At 42.0% G+C, this 23,590-nt stretch overlaps 2 protein-coding genes across 7 annotated transcripts in view; one reads left to right on the forward strand and one right to left on the reverse strand.

Annotated features, from left to right (window-relative positions):
* LOC142159906 (uncharacterized) overlaps positions 1-23,590 on the reverse strand; it is a 543,776-nt gene that overhangs the window by 226,547 nt on the left and 293,639 nt on the right. The gene's annotated exons all lie outside the window — the stretch shown is intronic.
* Positions 1-23,590, forward strand: part of LOC142159801 (uncharacterized) — a 61,031-nt gene that overhangs the window by 33,354 nt on the left and 4,087 nt on the right. For 3 of the 6 annotated variants that reach the window (XM_075214539.1, XM_075214543.1, XM_075214540.1), the window contains exons 3-8: positions 18,401-18,592; positions 18,672-18,860; positions 19,340-19,531; positions 19,611-19,734; positions 20,006-20,103; positions 20,270-20,363. The exons of 1 other annotated variant lie outside the window; for it this stretch is intronic. In XM_075214539.1, the coding sequence (XP_075070640.1) occupies positions 18,401-18,592; positions 18,672-18,860; positions 19,340-19,531; positions 19,611-19,734; positions 20,006-20,103; positions 20,270-20,363 (889 nt within the window). Of the gene's footprint in view, positions 1-12,077; positions 12,171-12,199; positions 12,361-16,164; positions 16,324-18,400; positions 18,593-18,671; positions 18,861-19,339; positions 19,532-19,610; positions 19,735-20,005; positions 20,104-20,269; positions 20,364-23,590 lie in introns of those variants that run through there. 2 more of the 6 variants (XM_075214541.1, XM_075214542.1) reach the window with 2 other exon arrangements.

The following is a 23,590-nucleotide window of genomic DNA, read 5'->3' on the forward strand; positions in this document are numbered from 1 at the left end:
CTACCCACACGGATGTCACAGGGTGGAAATCAACTCTTACGTTCTGGTGTGAGATTACAATGATTGACAGCCAACAATTGTAAAAATCATAATACAAATATTTATTATAAAGGATACATATAAAAGCAATCTATACTTAGCTGTGGAATAGAATTTGATTATTGAGAAATGTCTGGATCTGAGGAGCCCCGTTGCTTTGATAGGATGTGTTGGACACAGCTTTCTTCCCGTTCCAATTGAGACTAAATCTATCTAGGTGCTGTCTGTCTAACAAAATTTCTGAATCCGACCCCCCTCTTCTCCCCTCTAAGACCAGTTAAAACTAGTTCATTACTGTACACATAGAAATGTATTAGTACTAACAGGGATCGTTGTATGTCAGTTATCTACAGAATGAGTCAATTTAGTTAACTCTTTCAGTCACATTCCACTCTGACTTATTGAAGCTATTGATAATTTACCCTTAAAGGCAAAGCTTTAACTGTTTTTTTCCGCAGCATTTTATAAAAAACAAATTACAATCCTAAAAATTATATAAATCACAATTAATACAATGATTACATATAACAAACTAATACCATTAAAACAACCTCCCCACCCAGAAAGTCAATTAACAGGGTTTAATCAACTGGTCAATCAGGCCAGTTATTATTATTATTATCTTTTATTTATATGGTGCCACAAGATTTCCGCAGCGCACAATACAAACAGTATACCATACAGGGATAGTACAGAACAATAAACGAGTAATACCAAGACTTCAGAGGCTCCAGGCATAGCAATTATAGTGATGTTCGAACAGAAGAGTGGGTAGAGAACAGGAGGGAAGAGGGCCCTGCTCATAAGAGCTTAAATCCTAAAGGGAGGGCAAACAGACGGCACAAAGGGAGTCCGAGAAGGGGAACAAGTGCAGAAGTAGCGAGGTGATGAGAGTGAACATGGAGAGAGGAGCGAGGCGATGAGAGAGAGTTAAGTGGAAGGCTGGTAGGCTTTGAGGAAGAGGTGAGTTTTGAGTGCCTGTTTGAAGGAGCACAAATTAGGGGACAATCGGATGGAGCGTGGGAGGTCAGTCCAGTGCAGGGGGGCAGCTCGGGAGAACGCTTGGATTCTGGAATGGGATGAGATGATCAGAGTAGAGGTCATTGACCGATCACAGGGACCGGGTTGGAGTGTGAATGGAGAGGACATCGGAGATATAAGTGGCAGTAAAGTTGAAGATGGCCTTGTAGGTGAGGGTAAGATGTTTAAAAAGGATTTTGTAGGGGAAGGGGAGCCAGTGTAAGGCAAGGCAAAGAGGGTAGGCAGAAGAGGAGTGGCGAGAAAGGAAGATAAGTCTTGCAGCCGCATAGAGTATAGAATGAAGGGAGGTGAGGTGGGAGTACGGTGAGAAGAAGAGAGTGATGGAGAGATCCAGGTGTGATGAGGGTCTAGATGGAGGGAATGCAATGAGTTTGATTTTTGCAATGTTAATTTTGAGAAAGAGAGGACATCCAAGAGGAGATGGCGGAGAGGCAGTCATAATATACACAAGAGAGGAGGGGGGGGGGGGGGTGAGATGTAAAGTTCAATATCATCCACGTATAGGTGAGGTAAAGTTCAGTTTGGTGTCTTGCAATAAAAGTTTGTCTGGGAGTATCAGTATAGCAACATACATTAGTGTTCCATCGAAAATTGGTGAATTGGTACAAATCCAGCAATCTGAATAGTTCCCTAGCTTGGCAAGCCGATAATGCATGTCTATAAGAACGTTATGTCAGTCATCTCCAAAATGTTTATGTAGCTCCCTCTTTCCCCTGTTCCATAATATTTTTGAGACCCAAACCACAGGATCACTAGAAGAGGGCACACAATCCACCTCTAATCCAGTGCCGTAACTAGAAATTCTGGTGCCCTGGGCAAGACAGGGCACCGGCGCCCCCCATCTAAGTGGGAGTGGCATTTGACAAGTGGGTGTGGCCAACCTAATGTGGGTGTGGCCAGCACTTTACTGAAAGAATTGATATATATATATATATATATGCACACACACAGTGGTATATTCCAAAAATATATAGCGATAGGTATTGTAATATTTTATGCAGTTAATATGTGTAGGTTTAAGTGAGTTTAATATATTGTGACAAAAATTGTGATGTTATTGTCTCACGAGAGAGAGAGAGAGAGAGAGAGAGAGAGAGCCCTTAAGTCCTGAAGAAAAAGACAAAACAGTGTTGTGTAGATTTTGTTTTTTGACCCTATATGTGAGTTTTCCTTAATTATCCTAGTGTTGCTATGTGGGATAAAATCAGTGTAATAAAGAATAAAATAAAATGCTTTGGAGTGTGGTATGTGTGGGTTCAGACTGAGAAAAGACCCAGGATCCAGTCGATATTTAGACCTTTTAGGATTAATGTCCACATATTGAATATCTATCCGGCCTCTTCTCTACATATCATTGAAGAGAGAGAGACATTCACTTACAAGACTTTGAAGCTTCAACCCTTAAGTCCCGCAGTGGAACTCATATGCGTTCCACTGACAGGAAGTTCCAAATGCCAAAGTCTTGTAAGTGAATGTCTCTCTCTTCAGACCTTAAACGGAACTTAAGGGCTGAAGGTATGGAGGCAGGTAGCGGGCGGCTGCTGCTCCCCCTTGGCCTTGCACCCTGGGCGACGGCACCGCCTGCACCACCCTCGTTATGGCACTGCTCTAATCCATCATTCACCAATAGGAATCAAGCTGTTAGCAGAGAAATAGACAGGATTATCTGTTCCTTGTATTAACGCTGAATATGTGTCACCTAGACCTGAAGCCACTATTTCTCCTATTTTATTCTGCTCTTCTTGCGAACAGATATGGCAGTATTATTCCTTGATTACTATGAAAGCTGAAACAACTTCGCGTAAATAAGTAGGATTAGTACTTAAGACTACTTTATCAGTATAGATATTTAAGAAAGACTGCTTACACCCTAAGGTCTGTAGAAATTGCTACTAAAAATAATACTTAATGGGTGAGCCATTTGAGGGAAACATCTTTTGACCCAAAAATTACTTTTTCTAGACTCGGTAGTAAATGCTAGAAGAATTATTTTCTCTCGCTTATTATTATTATTTCTGTATGCAGATGGACTCACCAATCTGTAGCACTGGAGTCTGTTGTCAGCACTGTCCACTCTGGTTTTGAAAGGGTTATACCTCGACCCTTTAAACTTAGATGTTGCCACCAGTTGAGGGACTGGTTTGCGATTCTAAGTCTAAGGAATTTAGTTGCATAAAGTCCCAACTTAAACAAACATCCCAGAAGTTTGCGCTCCATTTGATGTTTAAATCTGAGAATAGCTATAAGGAGCCGTATGTGTAACCAACAGGGAATCCTAGGGATAAGGAGCACTCCCTCATGCCATAACCAAGTGTCGTCCGATATGGCCACATAGTTGTGCCACTTTTTTTTGAGCAGTCAAAGGAACCACTAAAACTTTGGTGAAGGTTCTAGGTGACATGGAAATGCCCAAGGGAAGGCTGGTGAACTGGAAGTGACCCTGGATAAGAATCTCAAATTGATGGTGCTGGATTGCAATAGGGGGGGGAAGGGGTGAAGATACATGTCCTGCAGATCTAACGAGGTTAGAAAATCTCCTTCTCCTACCGTATTGAGAATGGAGTTGACTGACTCCATTTGAAAGTTCCTTGCTTGCCCGAAACAATTGAGAGTTTGCTAGTCTAGGATGGTTCTGAAACCTCCTGAACTAAGGAAAGTGTTGAATAAAACCCTGTGCTTTCCTGATTTGCAGGGACAGGAACAATAATTTTTGCTTTCCACAGATCTTGAAAATTGTCTTCTAGAGCTTGTTGTTCCAGGAGGGAAGACGGATTTGGGACATATAAAAATGAGAAACTGTATACTGTAGCCCTTGCCGACAACCTCTTGTACACACTGATTCTGAGTGGTAAGTTTCAAGACCTCTGCAAAGTATGCAATTCTGCCCCCTATAGGGATAAACAGAGTTTGGGCTTGAAGGAAGTCATTGAGTTCTTTGAAGCTCTTGCCTGCTTCTTTTTCTTTTTTTTCTGAAAAGGCCGAAAGGACTGTCTGGACCAAACGATTTTCCGACCGCAGGTCTGCCGTCCACGGGCATAGGCAAGGAGCTCTATTTGCTACTACTGCTGAAGTCATACTTCTGGAAGAAAAACAATGTTATTCAGCAGGGTTTCACAAATGAAATCAGTGCATTTTTGCATAATTTCCATACATTTCTATAAATATTGTCTACTGATCTTTTCCTGCCAGTATGCAAAATACTGGCCCACAATCTATCTCTCGAGACTGAAGCTACTACTATACCAGACTTGCCTGGGGAAATATGTAACTTTTGAAACCACTCCATCTTTCTGTCCATAGGGTCCTTCAGGGTACCAGCATCATCTACTTGAATTGTACTATTGACAACCTAACTTGCTATAGCTAAATCAATTTTAGGTACAAGACTACATTTGGTTAATCATCATCCTGAAAGGGACATATATACGATTGTGGCCGGGTCCAGAGTACCGGTCGCCGCTCGGGTGCGGCAGCTATCTTGAAATGAAGCTTCGGTGCCGGGAGGGTTAATACCTGGCACCGGAGTGGTTAACTCATCGGCGCTAGGCGCCGCATGGATAGGTGAATGAAAAATATATTTGTGTAAATTAAAATGTATTTTAAGGTGTGCACTGCGGCCCTGGGAAGGTAGTATCCAGCGCCGCAGCATTCAAAGGGTTAAACCCCGGCGCCTATGTATACATGTACATTGGAGTGTGTAAATAAAATTAATGTAGAGGTAATGATTGTAGGCGCTGCAGTGCCGGTAGTTAACCGGCATGCAGCTCTGAAGGGGTTAACTACCTGGGCCTAGCATCGAAAGTGCATAAATGTGTAATGTATAATTGTCATGTGTATGTTGGATGTATTTAAAGTGTATATGATGGGCTGAGACCCCTCTCCCTGGCAGCTCGTGGACAGGAGGAGAGTACACTCCCCTCGGTCACTAGCTTCTATGTAAAAAGGTGTTAACCTCTCTGGGCTTATTCACATGCAGGCTGCATTAATCAGTACAGATTGATTAAAGGGACAGGAGGATGGACTACCTCCTGCCAAGCTAAGTCTCCAAAACTGTATAAAAAGAGCACTGGTTTGCATTGAAATGTATTATTGTTCCATCTGACCTTCTGATCACTAGTACCTTTAACCAGTGTGAACTGTCCTTATTAGGACACTTGAGCTATTAAACATCACTTGCTTCAAGATCCTGCTCTGACAGCTTATTTCCTGCTGTAACCTACAGATTAGACCCAAATCTAATCTGGCTGGAGAAAAATACTACAGCTGCGGAAAAACTAGTCACCTAAGGATGGACAGTCCCACAGCCCCAGCACCCCAGACTTGTGCCCCTAATCCGAGTCCTGGGGCCCGGCTGACTTGCTTAACTGGCGAAGGTGAACCAGTAGAGACTGTTTCCACCCCTGCCAGCCCAACGGAGTGTGGTGTGCGGAAGGTGACTTGGAGGGAAGAGTCACCTGTGTGTCCAAAGCACCCCCTAAAAACATGTGGAGAAAACTGCAGACGGTCCAATTGGGATCCCTGCAGGGAGAAGGATTGAGAGATTCAGGGGTCTCCATAACTGTAGTGAGCCCACATCTTATTGATCCTGCTTCAGTATTGCAGGGTCGCACTGCCATAGTTACTGTGGCAGATGGAATGGAGAAGGACGTGCCTGTCGCAAGGGTGTATCTGAACTGGGGAGATGGTCAGGAGTTGCCATTATGGATGGCCTCCCAACCGATGTGATTTTGTGCAACGATGTTGGAGGTGGAATTGTGACTGTATTTCTCAACTCCATTACCTGAAGCCAAGCTGCCACACTAGTCTTCAGGAACTACACCTGCACCACCCAGCCCAGAGGTATGACCACAACTGCTAGACAATAGCCATCGCCAGCAACCACAGCTTCAGCCAACCCAGAGGAAAAGACCACATCTGCTATTTATTTTAGTGCCTGACCGATTCTATTGATTTCAGGATCCCTGTATCTTTAGTGTATAAGAAATGGTTGCCGTCAAACGTTGCTAAGTGTGACGTGACGTGGATAAGGGGGCGGTATTATTATTATAACTGAGCAATAGGGGGACCGCATCGGTTTGCCTTGATAAAGACTTTAGCGAAATGCGCATCGGCGAGACACGCTCGCCACCCACTCCACTCTATATAATTATATTATTAGATAAGGATTGACCATTTAGTAGAATGAAAACTATTACTGTTTCCTAATATATATTCTATGTGGCATAAGATGCTTGTGATATATGTGACATAAGACGCTGAAAACTATCATATTGGTGCATATACGAAACACACAGTGTGTTTGTCCGTTAGACACTAACGACACTGGCACTAGCGTCCATGCAGATTAGTTGGAGTATAATAAGAACACATATCCACAGGGAATACTATTATAAGGTGATATGTGTGGATCTTCTATTGGCTTAATTCTGAAATTTTACTGTTAATTAAACCAACTAGCATTTCGTTAACGTATCATACTCCAACTCATATAATTAAATTATGAGGTAGGGATTGACAACTTAATAGGATTAATACTGTTACCTCATATATAATTTATGCAGTATACAATGCTGGAAATCCATGTGATATTAGATGCTGTAAACAACTATAGTGACGTGTATATGAAACACCCAATGCGGGTGTCTGCTAAATAAATATTATAGTACCAGCGTCTTGGCATATTGGCCGGATTACATTAGCAACACATACTCACAGGAAATATTATTATAAGGTGCATTGTATGGTTATAAGTACCATCTATTTGGTCAACCTCTATATTCTAAAATCCCTCCTTACTGCTAACCGAGATATCTAGTATTTTACTAGGGTTTTATAGGATAAGGAGTAATGGGGAGATCACTTATACCCCATTCATACTACACCAAAATCCCGGGTTTTTGCCGGGGCGAGCTCAAACGACCCGGGTCTTGGTGCAGTATGAATGGTACAAGTCAAAAATCCCGGGTCTAAAAACCCGGGTCTTCAACCCAGGATTTATCGAGGGGTAATTCCCGGGTCGGACCCGGGTTGCCTGCACTTCGAATGGTGCAACCCGGGTTTTTCAACCCGGGTTGCACAGAAAACAAGCTGATTGCCTGTCTGCCTGTCTCTGGAAGATGATGTCATCGGTGGGAGCCCGTGGAAGATTCGAGAAGGAGTTTAGGAGAAATGGTGGATGGTGGAGTGCAGATCAAGCTGAAGCAGAATCGGAGTTTGTTGGAGAAAATTGCTTTTATTTCACTGAAATCACCACCCACTTTTGCATCATCTTTATGCGTCAAAAAACCATTCACCTTTCAATGACATCACCATTTTTCAGCCAATGAAAACTGCTCTGGTGCACAGTATGAATGGGGTCAACCCGGGAAATTCCCGGGTCCGAGGTGCAGTATGAATGGTGTTTCTGAGCTGGGACGCTCCGAGCCCCGGCAAAAACCCGGCTTGAAAAACCCGGGATATTGCCGGGGCAGCAGTATAAAAGCGGTATAATTCAGTAGGAGTCTAGGTGGTTTGCGTTAGCAGCTGCTTGCTACTATCTTAACAGTTAATCTGTACCAATCATTAATCTTTATTCACTTTTCTTTCTTTTACTTTTTCGCTAATAGTGTTTTAATAGCACAATTTGTACAATTGACATGATTTTAATGTATATCAATAAAGCTAATAGTATGTTTTATGAAAAACATTAAACAAAATCTTTGAGTGCCCCGTTAGTCACATTTTCTCTTTTCTCCCATAAGATGGCTAAATGACTTTCATGTGTGGGTGCATGAAGTCAGCCCTGCAAGCACCAATTCACAGCACTAGCAATCAGAATATTTTTTACTTCTCCAATGCACTTGTCTGCTATTATATAGCTACCCTGACTACACTGCATGTGAGCATGAAACAAATAATTCTATCTTAGCACTGATTGCAATGGCCTGTGGCAGATTGAGTGTCAGCTAGATGATTGATAGATGGAACAGGAGTCATCATTGTGTGACAATGGAGAAATGTTACAAATGACTCCAGAAGGACATGGAGAATATCCTACTTATTATTATTATCCTTTATTTGTTAGGCGCCACAAGAGTTCCGCAGCGCCGTACAATGCACAAACAGTAGACAGTACAGGGTATTACATTACTGAACAGTAAACAAAAAATACTGACACTTCAGGAGCTCCAAGCAGGCTAATGCGGTAGAGATGGAGCAGAAGAGCTGGTAAGGACACAAGAGGGAGGAGGGCCCTGCTCAATGAGCTTACATCCTAAGGGAGGGTGAACAAAACACAGGTACAGAGGGAGTGAGTTGGCGTATAAAGGAGGGGAGGCGGGGCTAGGTGGAAGGTGGGTAGGCTTTGAGGAACAAGTGGGTTTTTAGTGCCCGTTTGAAGGAGCTAAGACTTATCCCAGCTACCTCCCAGCCATCCCTCACGGTACTCACCCACCACCAGACACGCTCTTCAGCCACACCACTGTCTGCTTTCTCAGCTCCATGGTAACCTCGGCAGAGCCCAGTTGTCCCCCTTTCTGACGTCAGCACAGACAGAGTCACACAGTACAAATAATAACTACAGAGGGTAGAAATGAAGATTGGCTACTTCACTTACCTATTGGTAGACTCTGCTATCAATCAACAGTGACGTCACGGCACAACAGGATAACACCAAGATAGGCTCCGTCTGCTAAATGTGAATGAGTGTGATTGAAACTGCGGCCTCAGTCACATGATTGTCTTTTGAAGTTTACATTCAAGTAGTGATGGGAAATCTAGTTCATTTTGAAGATTAGTTCATTCTGATCTAGTTCACACAAAAGATTAGTTCATTTCACTCATTTGACTCAGTAGTTCATTTAGTTCATTTAGCTCAGTTAGTTCAGTTAGATCACTGGCTCTGGAACACTGCTGAGAGAAGTGATTGGAGACATAGATCTAGTCTATTACACATACTGTCGGCATATCTACTACATCTCATTAGATGAGTTATAGTCCTGTTATAATGATCAGATAGGTTTAATATGTCAGATCATTTTTAATATTTTAAAAAGGGCAATCACTTATACAAAAACTAGTAGTGACATGTTGAGCTCTGCAAAGTTAATTACATTTTCATTTTTATTTTTTATTTCCATAATATGCAAATGAAAAAGACCCAAATTCAGAGTATTATAAAAAAAAAGTGTCACTTTTTTGCTTTTAAAATTGAGATAAGTGCAATCAGGATATAGGGGAGATGTATCAAACCTTAGGGGGGAATTTTTACATCTGTAAAAATACCCCAAATAGGCATCATGTCACTGGGGGCGGGGCGGGGCCAAAATTTGCACAATTCGCGAAGCCCCGCCCCCCTACGCCAATACCCCACTCCAGGAACTCCTAGACTTAACCAACATAATGTTGGCAATTATGACTAATCAGCTTCTGTCATTTATCTAGCAGAGTCTATAAAATTAGTTGCTATGGGCAACGCTTCCACTTTATCTCTCTTGAAGGTTTAATACATCTCCCCTGTATATATGGTGCAGTAAACAGAACTACAGTATATAACATGCAGCACTCAGCAGTGCAGTGTGTCTTGAGCTGACAGGGAAGGGAATGTGCACCCCACATTCAATCCCTCGCCCAAGCCTGTCGCTTCCAGCTTCGCAATGTTGCCCGCATCCGGCCCTTCCTCTCTCAGGTTGCCACCAAAATCATCATCCACGCACTCATTATCTCCCGCCTCAATTATTGCAACCTCCTCCTCTCCGGCCTCCCCCTCTGCCACCTTGCCCCCCTCCGCTCTATTCTCAATGCGGCTGCAAGACTCATCTTCCTCTCTCGTCGCTCCTCCTCCGCATCCCCCCTCTGCCTTGCCCTTCACTGGCTCCCCATCCCCTACAGAATCCTTTTCAAACTCCTGACCACCACGTTCAAGGCTCTTTCCCAGTCCACTCCCCCCTATATCTCTAACCTCCTCTCCATTCACACTCCTGCCCGCTCCCTGCGCTCCGCCAATGACCGTCGCCTCTCCTCCACCCTGGTCACCTCTTCCCACTCCAGAATCCAGGACTTCTCCCGTGCAGCCCCCCTTCACTGGAACAACCTCCCTCGCTCCATCCGTCTCTCTCCCAATCTAAGCTCCTTTAAACGAGCACTTAAAACTCACCTCTTCCTCAAAGCCTACCATCCTTCCACCTAACCCATATTCCCCTCTCTCCTCCCGGCCCCCTCTCCCTCCCATATGCATCTACTGACTCCCTTTGTGCCTGAGTCTTGTTTACCCTCCCTTAGGATGTAAGCTCACTTGAGCAGGGCCCTCTTCCCTCCTGTATCCATACCTGTTCTTCTGCTCCGTCCTTACTGCATTAGCCTGCCTGGAGCCTCTGAAGTTTGGTATTTATTGTTTATTGTTCAGTAATGTCTTACCCTATATAGTCTACTGTTTTGTACAGTGTACGGCGCTGCGGAACCCTTGTGGCGCCAAACAAATAAAGGATAATAATAATAATAATAATGATCTGAATGAGTGAAATGATTCGGTGAGTGAAAAGATTTAAAGGGGCGTATTCAATTGTGAGCGTTAACGCTGATAAACGAGTGCTCGAAAAATATTACCGTTTATACTGTAATATTGCGCACAAAAAGCGTTAATACTGTTGTTTACTAGCAGAATTTCAGCTCGCAGCTCAGGGAGTAGCGAGCTGAATTTCCGCGAGTAATTACCGTATTAACGCTAAGATTTTTCGAGCGCTCGTTTGTTAGCGTTAACGCTAACAATTGAATACGCCCCGAAGAGTGGAATGATTTGAAAGATTCGAAGAGTGAAATGAACTAGATGAACTATTGAACTCCTGAGTGAGGAGAATGACTCATAACTCAGTGATCAGCTCCAGAGTCTTACACAATGTCTGAGCACAGCAGCGCCACCTTTGGTAGTTTAGAGGTACTGACTCATGAGTATTAAATGAGAGAGCTGAATAGAAACAAAAGAGCCAGTGTGAGTGAGACAGTGAGTGAGGCTGCTGGAGCTGCTCGGCTTTATCTCTAACTCCTCCCACTTGTTTTAGTTCCTGGTGAACTAATCTTTGCCAGAGCTGTGAACTAAATGATTTAGTTCACTTTAAAGATTAGTTCATTTGAACTAATCATTCGTGAACTACCCATCACTACATTCAAGGTGAGTGAGAGAAATCAGTTGCCAGACACGGGGCCGTTTCCCCAGGAGGAGGAAGCTGAGATGGGACGGCCGATGGGCCTCATGCTGTGCTCCAACCACTGACAAGGGAAGCGCCTCTCCCCGCTTCCTTACCCCCCTGGGAGCGCCGGGCCCTAGGCAGGTGCCAAGGTTGCCTAATGGTAAATCTGGCCCTCCCCCCAGTCAATGACTAGACTTGCTGTATGTATTTCAGAATGATGGGTGTGCCTCCCACAAGTAGTATCTCTCCCTTTTTTTTCTGTTAGTGGTAAAAAATACTCTCACAGCTTTGCCTGTCAGTCTACAGTGCCCATAGTGCCTAAAATGTCTCTGGCTTCCAGTTCCACTAGTAAAACAAACATAATTAAATCTAAAAAGATATATATAATTAAATAATAATTTTAGTATACTGCTGCTGTCTATGGTAGATAGGTCTTGAGAAACCTCCCTTTGATGTATAGGGAGAGGGGCCATAATCACATATAATGCCAGAGAATATGAAAAGTTACTGAGAACTGCATGACATACAAATAATAATAATATGAATTGTACTGTGGAGATGATCAGCACCGAGAAACATTAAACAACTGGCAACTGTGTATTTAACAAAGATAGATGAAATATTTGTTTTACAGCTCCTGCATATAAATATAATATATACAAATAAATGCACATCAGTACAGACTATTAGTCATTAATCTTTCCCATCACGTGTTACTCATAGACCAGTTCGGCAGCCATTTTGTTGAAGTCAAATTGCTATATACGGCTCTAACACCGTAAATACTAGCTTTTACATTCCTGTCTATTTTTAATTATAGTGGGTGGAGAGTCCACGTTAAACAACTGGCTTTTACATTCCTGTCTATTTTTAATTATACTGTGTGGTGAGTCCACGTTAAACAGTCTCCAGCTCAGGCGCCGTCTGGTAAGAGAGAGTGTTTAGAGTCAGAGTCAGTCTTGGCCGATATGTGAGTAGGTTTAAGTGTTTGAACAGAAAAAACTTTATTGTTTGAGTAAAACTTCAGGAGAACAAACGTCCTGCGATAGTGAGAGAGAGTTAATAACCCAGATCATCAGCACGTGGGCGTAGGAGGTCATTATATTATTATTATCAGGTAACACGTGTGACCTGTGTGTGATAGTGTTATCTGTGTATAGTGATCAGTGTGTGATATTGTTATCTGTGTATAGTGATCAGTGTGTGATATTGTTATCTGTGTATAGTGATCAGTGTGTGTTATTTTGTTATCTGTGTATAGTGATCAGTGTGTGATATTGTTATCTGTGTATAGTGATCAGTGTGTGATATTGTTATCTGTGTATAGTGATCATTGTTATCTGTGTGTAGTGATCAGGGTGTGATATTGTTATCTGTGTGTAGTGATCAGGGTGTGATATTGTTATCTGTGTGTAGTGATCAGGGTGTGATATTGTTATCTGTGTATAGTGATCAGTGTGTGATATTGTTATCTGTGTATAGTGATCAGTGTGTGATATTGTTATCTGTGTGTAGTGATCAGGGTGTGATATTGTTATCTGTGTGTAGTGATCAGGGTGTGATATTGTTATCTGTGTGTAGTGATCAGTGTGTGATATTGTTATCTGTGTATAGTGATCAGGGTGTGATATTGTCTGTGTGTAGTGATCAGTGTGTGATATTGTTATCTGTGTGTAGTGATCAGGGTGTGATATTGTTATCTGTGTGTAGTGATCAGGGTGTGATATTGTTATCTGTGTGTAGTGATCAGGGTGTGATATTGTTATCTGTGTGTAGTGATCAGTGTGTGATATTGTTATCTGTGTGTAGTGATCAGTGTGTGATATTGTTATCTGTGTGTAGTGGTCAGTGTGTGATATTGTTATCTGTGTGTAGTGATCAGTGTGTGATATTGTTATCTGTGTGTAGTGATCAGGGTGTGATATTGTTATCTGTGTGTAGTGATCAGTGTGTGATATTGTTATCTGTGTGTAGTGATCAGTGTGTGATATTGTTATCTGTGTGTAGTGATCAGTGTGTGATATTGTTATCTGTGTGTAGTGATCAGTGTGTGATATTGTTATCTGTGTGTAGAGGTCAGTGTGTGATATTGTTATCTGTGTGTAGTGGTCAGTGTGTGATATTGTTATCTGTGTGTAGTGGTCAGTGTGTGATATTGTTATCTGTGTGTAGTGGTCAGTGTGTGATATTGTTATCTGTGTGTAGTGATCAGTGTGTGATATTGTTATCTGTGTGTAGTGATCAGTGTGTGATATTGTTATCTGTGTGTAGTGATCAGTGTGTGATATTGTTATCTGTGTGTAGTGATCAGTGTGTGATATTGTTATCTGTGTGTAGTGATCAGTGTGTGATATTGTTATCTGTGTGTAGTGATCAGTGTGTGATATTGTTATCTGTGTGTAGTGATCAGTGTGTGATATTGTTATCTGTGTGTAGTGATCAGTGTGGGATATTGTTATCTGTGTGTAGTGATCAGTGTGGGATATTGTTATCTGTGTGTAGTGATCAGTGTGTGATATTGTTATCTGTGTGTAGTGATCAGTGTGTGATATTGTTATCTGTGTGTAGTGATCAGTGTGTGATATTGTTATCTGTGTGTAGTGGTCAGTGTGTGATATTGTTATCTGTGTGTAGTGATCAGTGTGTGATATTGTTATCTGTGTGTAGTGATCAGTGTGTGATATTGTTATCTGTGTGTAGTGATCTGGGTGTGATATTGTTATCTGTGTGTAGTGATCTGGGTGTGATATTGTTATCTGTGTGTAGTGATCTGGGTGTGATATTGTTATCTGTGTGTAGTGATCTGGGTGTGATATTGTTATCTGTGTGTAGTGATCTGGGTGTGATATTGTTATCTGTGTGTAGTGATCTGGGTGTGATATTGTTATCTGTGTGTAGTGGTCAGTGTGTGATATTGTTATCTGTGTGTAGTGATCAGTGTGTGATATTGTTATCTGTGTGTAGTGATCTGGGTGTGATATTGTTATCTGTGTGTAGTGATCTGGGTGTGATATTGTTATCTGTGTGTAGTGATCTGGGTGTGATATTGTTATCTGTGTGTAGTGATCTGGGTGTGATATTGTTATCTGTGTGTAGTGATCTGGGTGTGATATTGTTATCTGTGTGTAGTGATCTGGGTGTGATATTGTTATCTGTGTGTAGTGATCTGGGTGTGATATTGTTATCTGTGTGTAGTGATCAGGGTGTGATATTGTTATCTGTGTGTAGTGGTCAGTGGGTGATGTCATTGTGACCTGTGGTCAGTGGGTAATATCATTGTGATAATGTATTTTATGTGAAATGTAGTGTATGTACCTTTAAGAATACTTTACATTTTAATATACTCAGATAAATATTCTAGAATTTGTAAGAAGTTTTGCAGAGAAAGAAGCAGAAGTAAAAATGGCACCTGCAGAAGTAGCTGATTACAAATAACGTACTACCTTAAGGCTTCTTGGGAAATTGCACCATAACGCTAGAAGTACAACTGCAGGCTCGTCAGGAAACTGATCTTGTGATTCATCAACTGTTTTTGCACATCAACAAGTTCTTCAGAAGTACTATATAAATAAGATTTCCTTTGATTGTGTATAAGTTCGGCATCAATCCACGGATAGCATACGTTGAATTTGACAATTGTGATCTGTGTGTAATTTCATTGTGACCTGTGTATAGTGATCACTGTGTAGTGATCAGTGTGTGATATAATCATTGTGTCCTGTGTGTATTAGTGTCACTTAAGCAGAGGTTCAGCTGTACATGACATATAATACAGTGAATGAATAATAACAGACAGAGATATATGACGTCACTTTGTAGGTTATCAGACAGATACAATCCTCTAGAACCAGTGCAGGAAATACACTTTAAAGCAATTCAAGCTGTTTATTGAGAGGGGAATCTGGGCACTTTCTTCTATGTCCACTGGATGGATATCAATGTTCTCCTACTGAGACTATCACACACTCACACAGAGGTCAGGATGATGTTATACACATGTGGGCTTTTCAGACTTTTATTCAGTTTTCACACAACACGGCTGAGGTCTTTATGTCTCACATTTCCCTTCTCCTTTACAGTGTCGGCTCATACAGACAGGGCCTCTGTTCCTCTTGTATCAGTTTTTGTTCCATATTATAAAATTCTGTAATATGTTGCCACTATATAAATGAGGTCTAATAATATTCTGGGCTTTTTATCACTATTATGAATTTCATGTGGAGCAAACTGCACCAAATAGGTATCCGAGAGGAGCGTCGGTTTGACATTAAGCAATACGGCGTTGTGTGTCACTGACCAGTCTTATGAAGCCGGATCAGAGGAACTTCTGACAACATTCTGTAATGGAATAAATTATGGTACAAATATATGTTGGATGGAATTGCATATGCAATGGATTGTATTCAACATGAAACAGGCAATCTTCTCCATGTAAGACACAGGTTATATAGAAGTAACACCACCCCTCTGACATACGTCACTAATTACTTCACATACTAAAGAATATACCTCATAAGGACAAAGTTGGTTATATATATATACTTTACAAACTCATCATTATACATAGATTTCTATGTCTAAGCAGGTCAAAAGGCATATGTGACCTCTTACACTCTTCTCTCTATATAGCATGACAACTGTTAACTATTTTAACATCCTATTAATAGGGGCTTATTGTGAGGTATAACATACAAAGAAGAATTTAACCCATTGCACAGAATACAGAAAGAATCCATTTGACCATACAGATTTTACACACATCAACATTGTTTTATCCAACATATATTTGTACCATAATTTATTCCATTACAATTCTATGGACCAGGGAGAAGAGAACACTGTTCACTTAGTGTTTCATATTTGAATTCATTACTTGTGTACTCTGTGATTTTTCATTTTTTATTATTATATTTATTTCTAGATAGTTGAACTGTGAGAAGAGCATCTTTAGATGTTACGTGAAGGTGACCCCCGTCCTGTATAAATCCCTGATTCACTGAGGATGGACAAGGACAGGAGTCACATGACTGAGAGGATATTAAACCTCACCCTGGAGATCATCTACCTGCTGACTGGAGAGGTGAGGGATTCTGGGAGTGTCACAGTCATATCACCTTCTTATTATTGCCAACATTGTTAAAATCATTCCCAGGGACATTGATGCTGGATGCATGGAGGTGTAATTGGCCATGTTTTGTGTTGTTCACTGTATGCAGATGTAGGGAACCACACTTGTTGTTGTTAAATAAAATGAGCGACATATAACACAATCATCATTAAAGTGATGAATATAATATAACAACTATGTCGGCATAATAAGGGGTGTCAGATATAATTTACAAGGAAGCACATAAAGAGCACACACTCTATGATCAAAGCTAATGTAAGCTCCCTCTAATAATGGGAATAGTCTCCCCCTGTCCTAGTGCATGAGAATAGTGCGATTCCACAAGAAGTTATTGGCTTCCTAGTATAACCCTATGTAGTAATCAGAATTGCTGGTGGTATCTCAGAGCTCTAATGAACACGTCACCTTTGGTGATCTCAGTAATGTGGATGAATATATGAAATGAAAGCGGATAAAGGAGGTGAGTGACCGGCTCACCTCACTCACCACTACTGTGTCTGTGGAGAAGACCTTAGACTTAGCAGGATGACAGTAGGCTCCTTAGGAACGACTCGTCCCCTGAAATGAGAAGCAAAGCCGCATCGCCCCTTCTCACCCTTCGCAACTTGGTCTGTAGAGGGGAACTTGTGCTCAGCTGCTGCAGGATGAAGCTAAGCTCTCTAGGGACGTCTCGCTCCCCCTCCCGATGCAGAGTAAGATAGCGCTGTTCCCTCTACCAGGCACACTTGTAGATGTAATAATAACACAGCTTCTGGAGGCTGCAATTTTGTATATCCCACTTTCCCGCAGTTGTTAGTGAAGTACTGACGCGTTTCATCTCAGCTGTGACATTTTCACAGAGTCCACCTCATGTTCTGTGAGGTTATCAGCTGTCCTTAAACACAGGGGCTGCCAATCACAGCTCTCTGTCAGTAAGGGGAACTCAGCTGAGGTGTTAATCAGCATTAATCTGAGAGAATGTAATTTGAAACAAAAATAAATATTATAATAAATCAAATCTATCTACATCAGTTAGGAGCCAAAAAGGATAATAAAATAAGTTATATAATGCACTAAAGGAGCATCTGGAAACTCCAAGTACATAATAAAACCCTAGAAGAGTATAGTTACGTCCAATAGACACATAAGCCTGGCACTCTTCATATAACATCAATGTATTGAGTGAAGTTCCTCAGTGATTGGACATAGAATTAGATTCCTCAAACAGTCTTAAAACCTTTAAAAACTAAGCCATAGAATAACTTTCCATGATGGAAATCAAATACATAGTTATACAATAAATATACATGTAAATAAATGCAAATAATTTAAAAAGTAAATTGCTCTTGCGGCCATCTAGCCTGAAGAGGTGGTTCGGGGGCCGTCTGGTGGAAGTCCAGGACAGGTAGAGCGTGAACATGTTAGTTTTGGCCACATCTCCAGATACTCCTTTTAGAAGATGTATCTTGCTATATCTTGCTGTAAAGATATGTGAGAGCAGACTGAAAAACACCTATATTGATTTACAAAGTCATTTTGATTAAAATAAAAGCTCCTACATCCTTGGGCATCCAAAGGGAATTCTCTTTCTTCTTTCCTGTTGTCACCTATAGGGATTCAAAATAAGAGCCTGTCTTGAGGTAGCTGCATCCATAGTGTATTTTAAGTTGCACGTAACTTAGCATACGAGCAAATTGTAATACACAAAGAACGCCACAATTTTGCGGCTGCAGGTTTACACTTGTGTTAGGTCGCAAAATTGTGAGGTACTCTAAATCCGGCCGACACTGTAGTAGTAGAGTATATAGCACTTGCTCTCCTGCCATCTTCGTTGGGCCGGCGAGTCCTCTGTCTATGACTGGGCCCCACAGAAGACGGCTGGAGCTACAGGAGAGCTGTGCTATATACATTATACTAAAGCGTCTATATAGGGTACAGATAGGATGGGGGTATAGTTGCATAATAGACCTGTTTTGACTATATTGCACATATACGAAAAATAGCAACTTCACGTATGTGGAATTTTATTGATGTCTCTCTCAAAACTCAGGATTACACAGTAGTGAAGAAGACATCTGGTGAGTGTGTGACACCCAGCAATCATCCCTGTGTGTCAGGAGGACTGAGCAGGACCCAGAGTCCCATCACGGAGCCTCCACCTCACTCACTGATACATGAGAGAAACAATGACCAGAGGATTCTAGAACTCACCAACAAGATCATTCAGCTGCTGACTGGAGAGGTGACTGCTGGGAATGGGACATTATACAGTAACACCAGGGGATGTGTCTGGGTGATGACTGTATCATTGTGTGTGTCAGGTTCCTATAAGGTGTCAGGATGTCACTGTCTATTTCTCCATGGAGGAGTGGGAGTATTTAGAAGGACACAGGGGTCTGTACAAGGTCGTGATGTTGGAGAATCACCAGACTCTCAGGACTTTGAAGATGAATATGATTGAGAAAATATTAAATCTCTCCTTGGACATCATTTATCTGCTGACTGGAGAGGTGAGGGATTCTGGGAGTGTCACAGTGACATTGCATTTGTCGTACATGATTGCAGAGGGCTTTAGAATATAGTTACTTAGGGAAATCATGATAAAGTGGTGTAGGGGGAGTTTATAGATTTTTTTTTTCTTTTTCAAATCTTTATTTAACATGTGATATGTTCTCTGAATTATGATTATCAGTGTTTGTTTGTTTTCTCCAATCAAACAATATATAAATCCCTTGTTAATTTGTGAATTTGGCGGGTGACTCCGAACAGGCAAAAATGTGCGAAATCTATATGCTCCTCTACCTGAATTAAAAGCCTGATGTGTAGGTTGACTTTGAAGCACTGTTACCTTCCTTTAGAGAAACATTAGTGGCCTTTTTCCCCCTTATTCTGGATCAACAGACTATATAACTCTATAATGACATGACATGGTATGTGTATATAATTATGTGATATTCACAATGTAGCATTTAATAAATCTTGTTCACAGTATTGCACAATAGTGAAGGAAACATCCAGAGAGCTTGTGACATCCAGCAGCCGTACCCGTGTGTCAGGGGAATTGAGCAGGACCCAGAGCTCCATCACGGAGCCTCCACCTCACTCACTGATACATGAGAGAAACAATGACCAGAGGATTCTAGAACTCACCAACAAGATCATTCAGCTGCTGACTGGAGAGGTGACTGCTGGGAATGGGCCATTATACAGTAACACCAGGGGATGTGTCTGGGTGATGACTGTATCATTGTGTGTGTCAGGTTCCTATAAGGTGTCAGGATGTCACTGTCTATTTCTCCATGGAGGAGTGGGAGTATTTAGAGGGACACAAGGATCTGTACAAGGATCTGATGATGGAGAATCACCAGCCCCTCACATCACTGGGTAAGAGGAGACTTTAATTCATTGTAAATGAGAGAGAAGTTATGATGGTCACCTAGATACACATCATCTGATAATCACATATAAACACTGTATTCACATTCTACAGCTCATTTGTGAACATTACATTTAGGTGCAAAATATACACAGCACCATAACCAATCAGACACTTGCTTTAATTATCTAACTTGCTCTAGACAGATAAAAGGTAATTGCTAATTTGTTGCTGTGGTACAATGTTAGTATATTTAGTTTTTTTGTGTGTTTCCTACAGGTGGGTCCAGTAACAGAAATTTAGGAGAGAGATGTCTGCGTCCTCTTTATTCACAGGATCGTACAGAGGACAATGACAATATCCTGCAGGATTATCAGGTAAATAGAATTCAGGGTCTTTAAATACCAAAGTGTCTCTACAGCATATAATCTGTACAGAAGATGCGTGATCTTATACACTGATCAATACATTATACACTCTCAATACATTAAATTATTCATTTATTACATGTGATATTTTTTTATTATTTTGCGGATTATTTAGGGTGTAAACTTGAATGATATTAAAGGAGAACATATAATGGTAGAAGAAGAGACGTATGTGAGGGAGGAGGAAATCCCTACAGATATCAGCACAGGTGAGTAATAAGCACTAAATACAGGAAAATCATTGTCTTCTTTTTCACTCGCTACAACAATCTCTTTTGTCTTTGATCTGATAGGGGACCCTGGACCAGGGTGTATAGAGGCTACTTTAGGACTCTGGAACTGTATAAGTGTTAAACATGTCTTTGCTCTTCCTTCCGTCCTACAGGCTTTATTTTCTGGGCTGCCTTGGCTCCATGTATTTAGTTGGTTTTTTTCATCATTACACTTTCAACTTTTTGAATCTACCGCTACGGTTGTCATTCGGAACAGGCAGCCCCAATGGGCTATCTGCAAACCAGAGAAGTCTGCAAAGTCGTATGCCACTTCTAGCATGGGACAAATCTCAGGGTTCCCCTTCACTGGTGCCGTTGGTTGTGCCCATCATTCGGGCCCAGCCAGACAGAACCTCGCACCAAGCAGTTGGCAAAACAGTAAAGTACTCTGGGTTCTCATAGTATTGGGATGGGGGAGGAGAGTAAATGCATTCAGCCTTTAGAGGAGCCTCCCCTCCCTAGGGCTCAATCAGGAGGCCCTGCACTTGGCATGGAGTAGCTCTAAGGGGGCTCCCCTTCTGGGATTGGTGCCTGAATACACGCTGGACCCCGAGGGGGAGGTGCAGTTCCCAGCAATGTTGGCACCTCCTCCTCGGCAGGCCTCAGTGCACAGGCTAAAGCTCAGCCACAAGAAGCAGACACAGTTCAACAGCTCCTGTTATTCTCTTCTCTTGAGTGTCCCTGGCTGCAGGGAAGTGTTCTTTAGCGGGGGTGGTTTTACAGAGTGTTTAGTATGCGCTGCACATTGTTTGCTGTTTTTCTGCTCTGTTCAGTTACTTGTGTACCCTCCTTTTCCTTGTTTCCTCCTGTTTCATCTGTCTGAATAAGGGAGTAGTTCAGTCTAAGACTGGAGGGACTTCATCTGTGACTTTTTATATCCGTTAAAAATGCCACCAGGCAGTCAGCAACGGATGTCTTATGCACAGTCTGGAAGGGTGACAGCCAGCTGTAGCATGTGTCTGTAGGATACGCCACAGCATAGCTACATCCCTGGTGCAGCCTATTCACACGTTCTACGGTGGTAGGCAACGGTAAATGGTCCTCCACCACTAAAGAGTAATCCCCCCGAATGATGAGGAAAGAGTAGAAAAATCCTCACCAGCTATCTCTTTGAAGCTTTTCACAGTTTGGCCCTGGTTCCGTCCTGGGGGGGTTCCTTACTCCAAGAGTTCTTCCAAGTGAAAGGTGAGTTTGTAGAAGAATCTGATTTGGCGGGTCCCTCATGGGCAGTGGGGAATTGGCACAGCCTGGCAGTGTGCTGTTTAAAAGCAGAAGTAAGTTATTGTTTTGTTTTCCTTCATCTCCGCAGCTAGAAAATTTGTTCTGTTAAGCCTGTACCAGCCCTGAAAGAAAGTTTCAAGTTTCTTGTAAACTACAGACTCTTTATCACTTTTTTTTTTAAGAAGAGATACCAAAAATTGGGAAACTCCACTCCAAGGTGGATGGTCCCATAGCTCAGTTATCTAGGAACGCCACCATTCGTATTCTAAATAATGCAGCCCATAGGTTCGTACGGATAGAGAAAATGAGAGTATGCTAAAATCTATTTATGTAGTGGCTGCTGCCTCTCTCAGACCCATTTCCTCTTCAGCTTGGGTTAAGTAAGGCAATTGAAAAGTGGGCTGAGCGTGTCCTGGGAGGCTTGCAGTCCGGGAGGCCAAAGCCTGAATTAGTGACCCTTGTTGACCACATCCAAGAGGCATCTGAATATTTTGGCGATGGTGCTTCTGGTCTAATTGGGGCAAGAATTTTGGGTTTTGTGGTCTCTACATGCTGTATCTTCTGGCATAAGGGCTGCGAGGTGGACGTAGAATCTAAGAACTTTGGAGACCTTGCCTTTATCAAGCTGTTTTATTTGGCCCTTAATTGGAAAGATCAGAGGATTGAAGATGCCAGTTTACTGCTCCTCATGAAGGGCAGTGTCAAAGAAAACCGGTTTGGTCTGCAAAGAAACCGACAACCAGGCTTTCACCCAGTAGGCCTCAGCTGTGTTGAAAGTCTGTCTACTTTTTTACCGGGAGCAGTTATTCAGTTTCACTTTATATGCCTGGGTGAGGGTTCAAAACCCAAAAGTCCCTTCGCCCCCTTTTTTAAAGTAATTTTCATCAATGCCTATGTTGACGTTTATACATCAAGATAGAACCTCGTTCCGTTCCATGTCACTCAACGATTCCGTTATCCATGGATTATCTGGAGGATAACTGATGCCTTGTCAATTTGTGGTTCGGTCCCATCACTTCCGGTTTTAGGTTCTGTGTTTTGGTCTGGTGACAGCCAGAATAGTGAGTGTTTCAGAAAATTTATGGAGATCATAGCTGTTTTCCTATGGTCCAGGGTTGTGATGGTCATCCCTTATTTGGACTATCGCTTGATCAAGGCAGAGTTTGTGACTGTGAAACATTACCGAGAGGTGGTAGACTATGGAGGCCCATGGTTGGATTATCAATACCCCGAAATTCAATTTGGTTCCTTCTCATAGGCTGCTTTTTCTAGGATTGCCAGGGCAGAGGATAGACTCTGTAAAAACTAGTAAAGTGTCTTGACTTTCAGACGGACGTCCTTTATTTCTGCCTGAATGTCCTGGGTAAGATTGTCTCGGGTTTCAAAGCTCTGCAGTTTGCATGGTGTCTTTCATGGGCTTCCAGATCAAGTTTATCTCGAAATGGAATAAGTCGCATCATCACTTGAAGAGGTAATATGCATGTGTTATTTGGCAGGGCAAAAATCTCGTTGTAACAAGACGAAGGACACAAGCCTTCGGGACTTGGGGTGGGGGCCTGTTTCAATTCATTGCCTGTTTCAGGCTCTGTGGTCGCTGGTGGAAACTAAACTTTCGATCAGTGTCCTATAAAGAAGGGTGTTGCAAAATACCTAGTTCAGGGACAACTTCTCTTGATTTTTGGTGGTTCAGTAAGACCTCAGAAAGTCACAAAGGGCTCCCTTGTAATGAAGGAAACCAGCAGGATCATGTACTAGACAGAACAAAATTGCTAATCGTCAGTGGTCATACCATGAGTGGTAAACTGGTATGCTGCTTATCTCCTTAGGCATGCCCTGCACCCTGGAGAGTGGACATTTTTCAACAGACTGTGGACAGGTTGAGTCAGCCAGACATAGGTATGATGGCATCACGGCAGAACCTGTTCCCATCAGAATCAATGCTG

This window comes from Mixophyes fleayi, chromosome 6, assembly GCF_038048845.1.
Source record: "Mixophyes fleayi isolate aMixFle1 chromosome 6, aMixFle1.hap1, whole genome shotgun sequence".
Lineage (NCBI taxonomy): Eukaryota > Metazoa > Chordata > Amphibia > Anura > Limnodynastidae > Mixophyes > Mixophyes fleayi.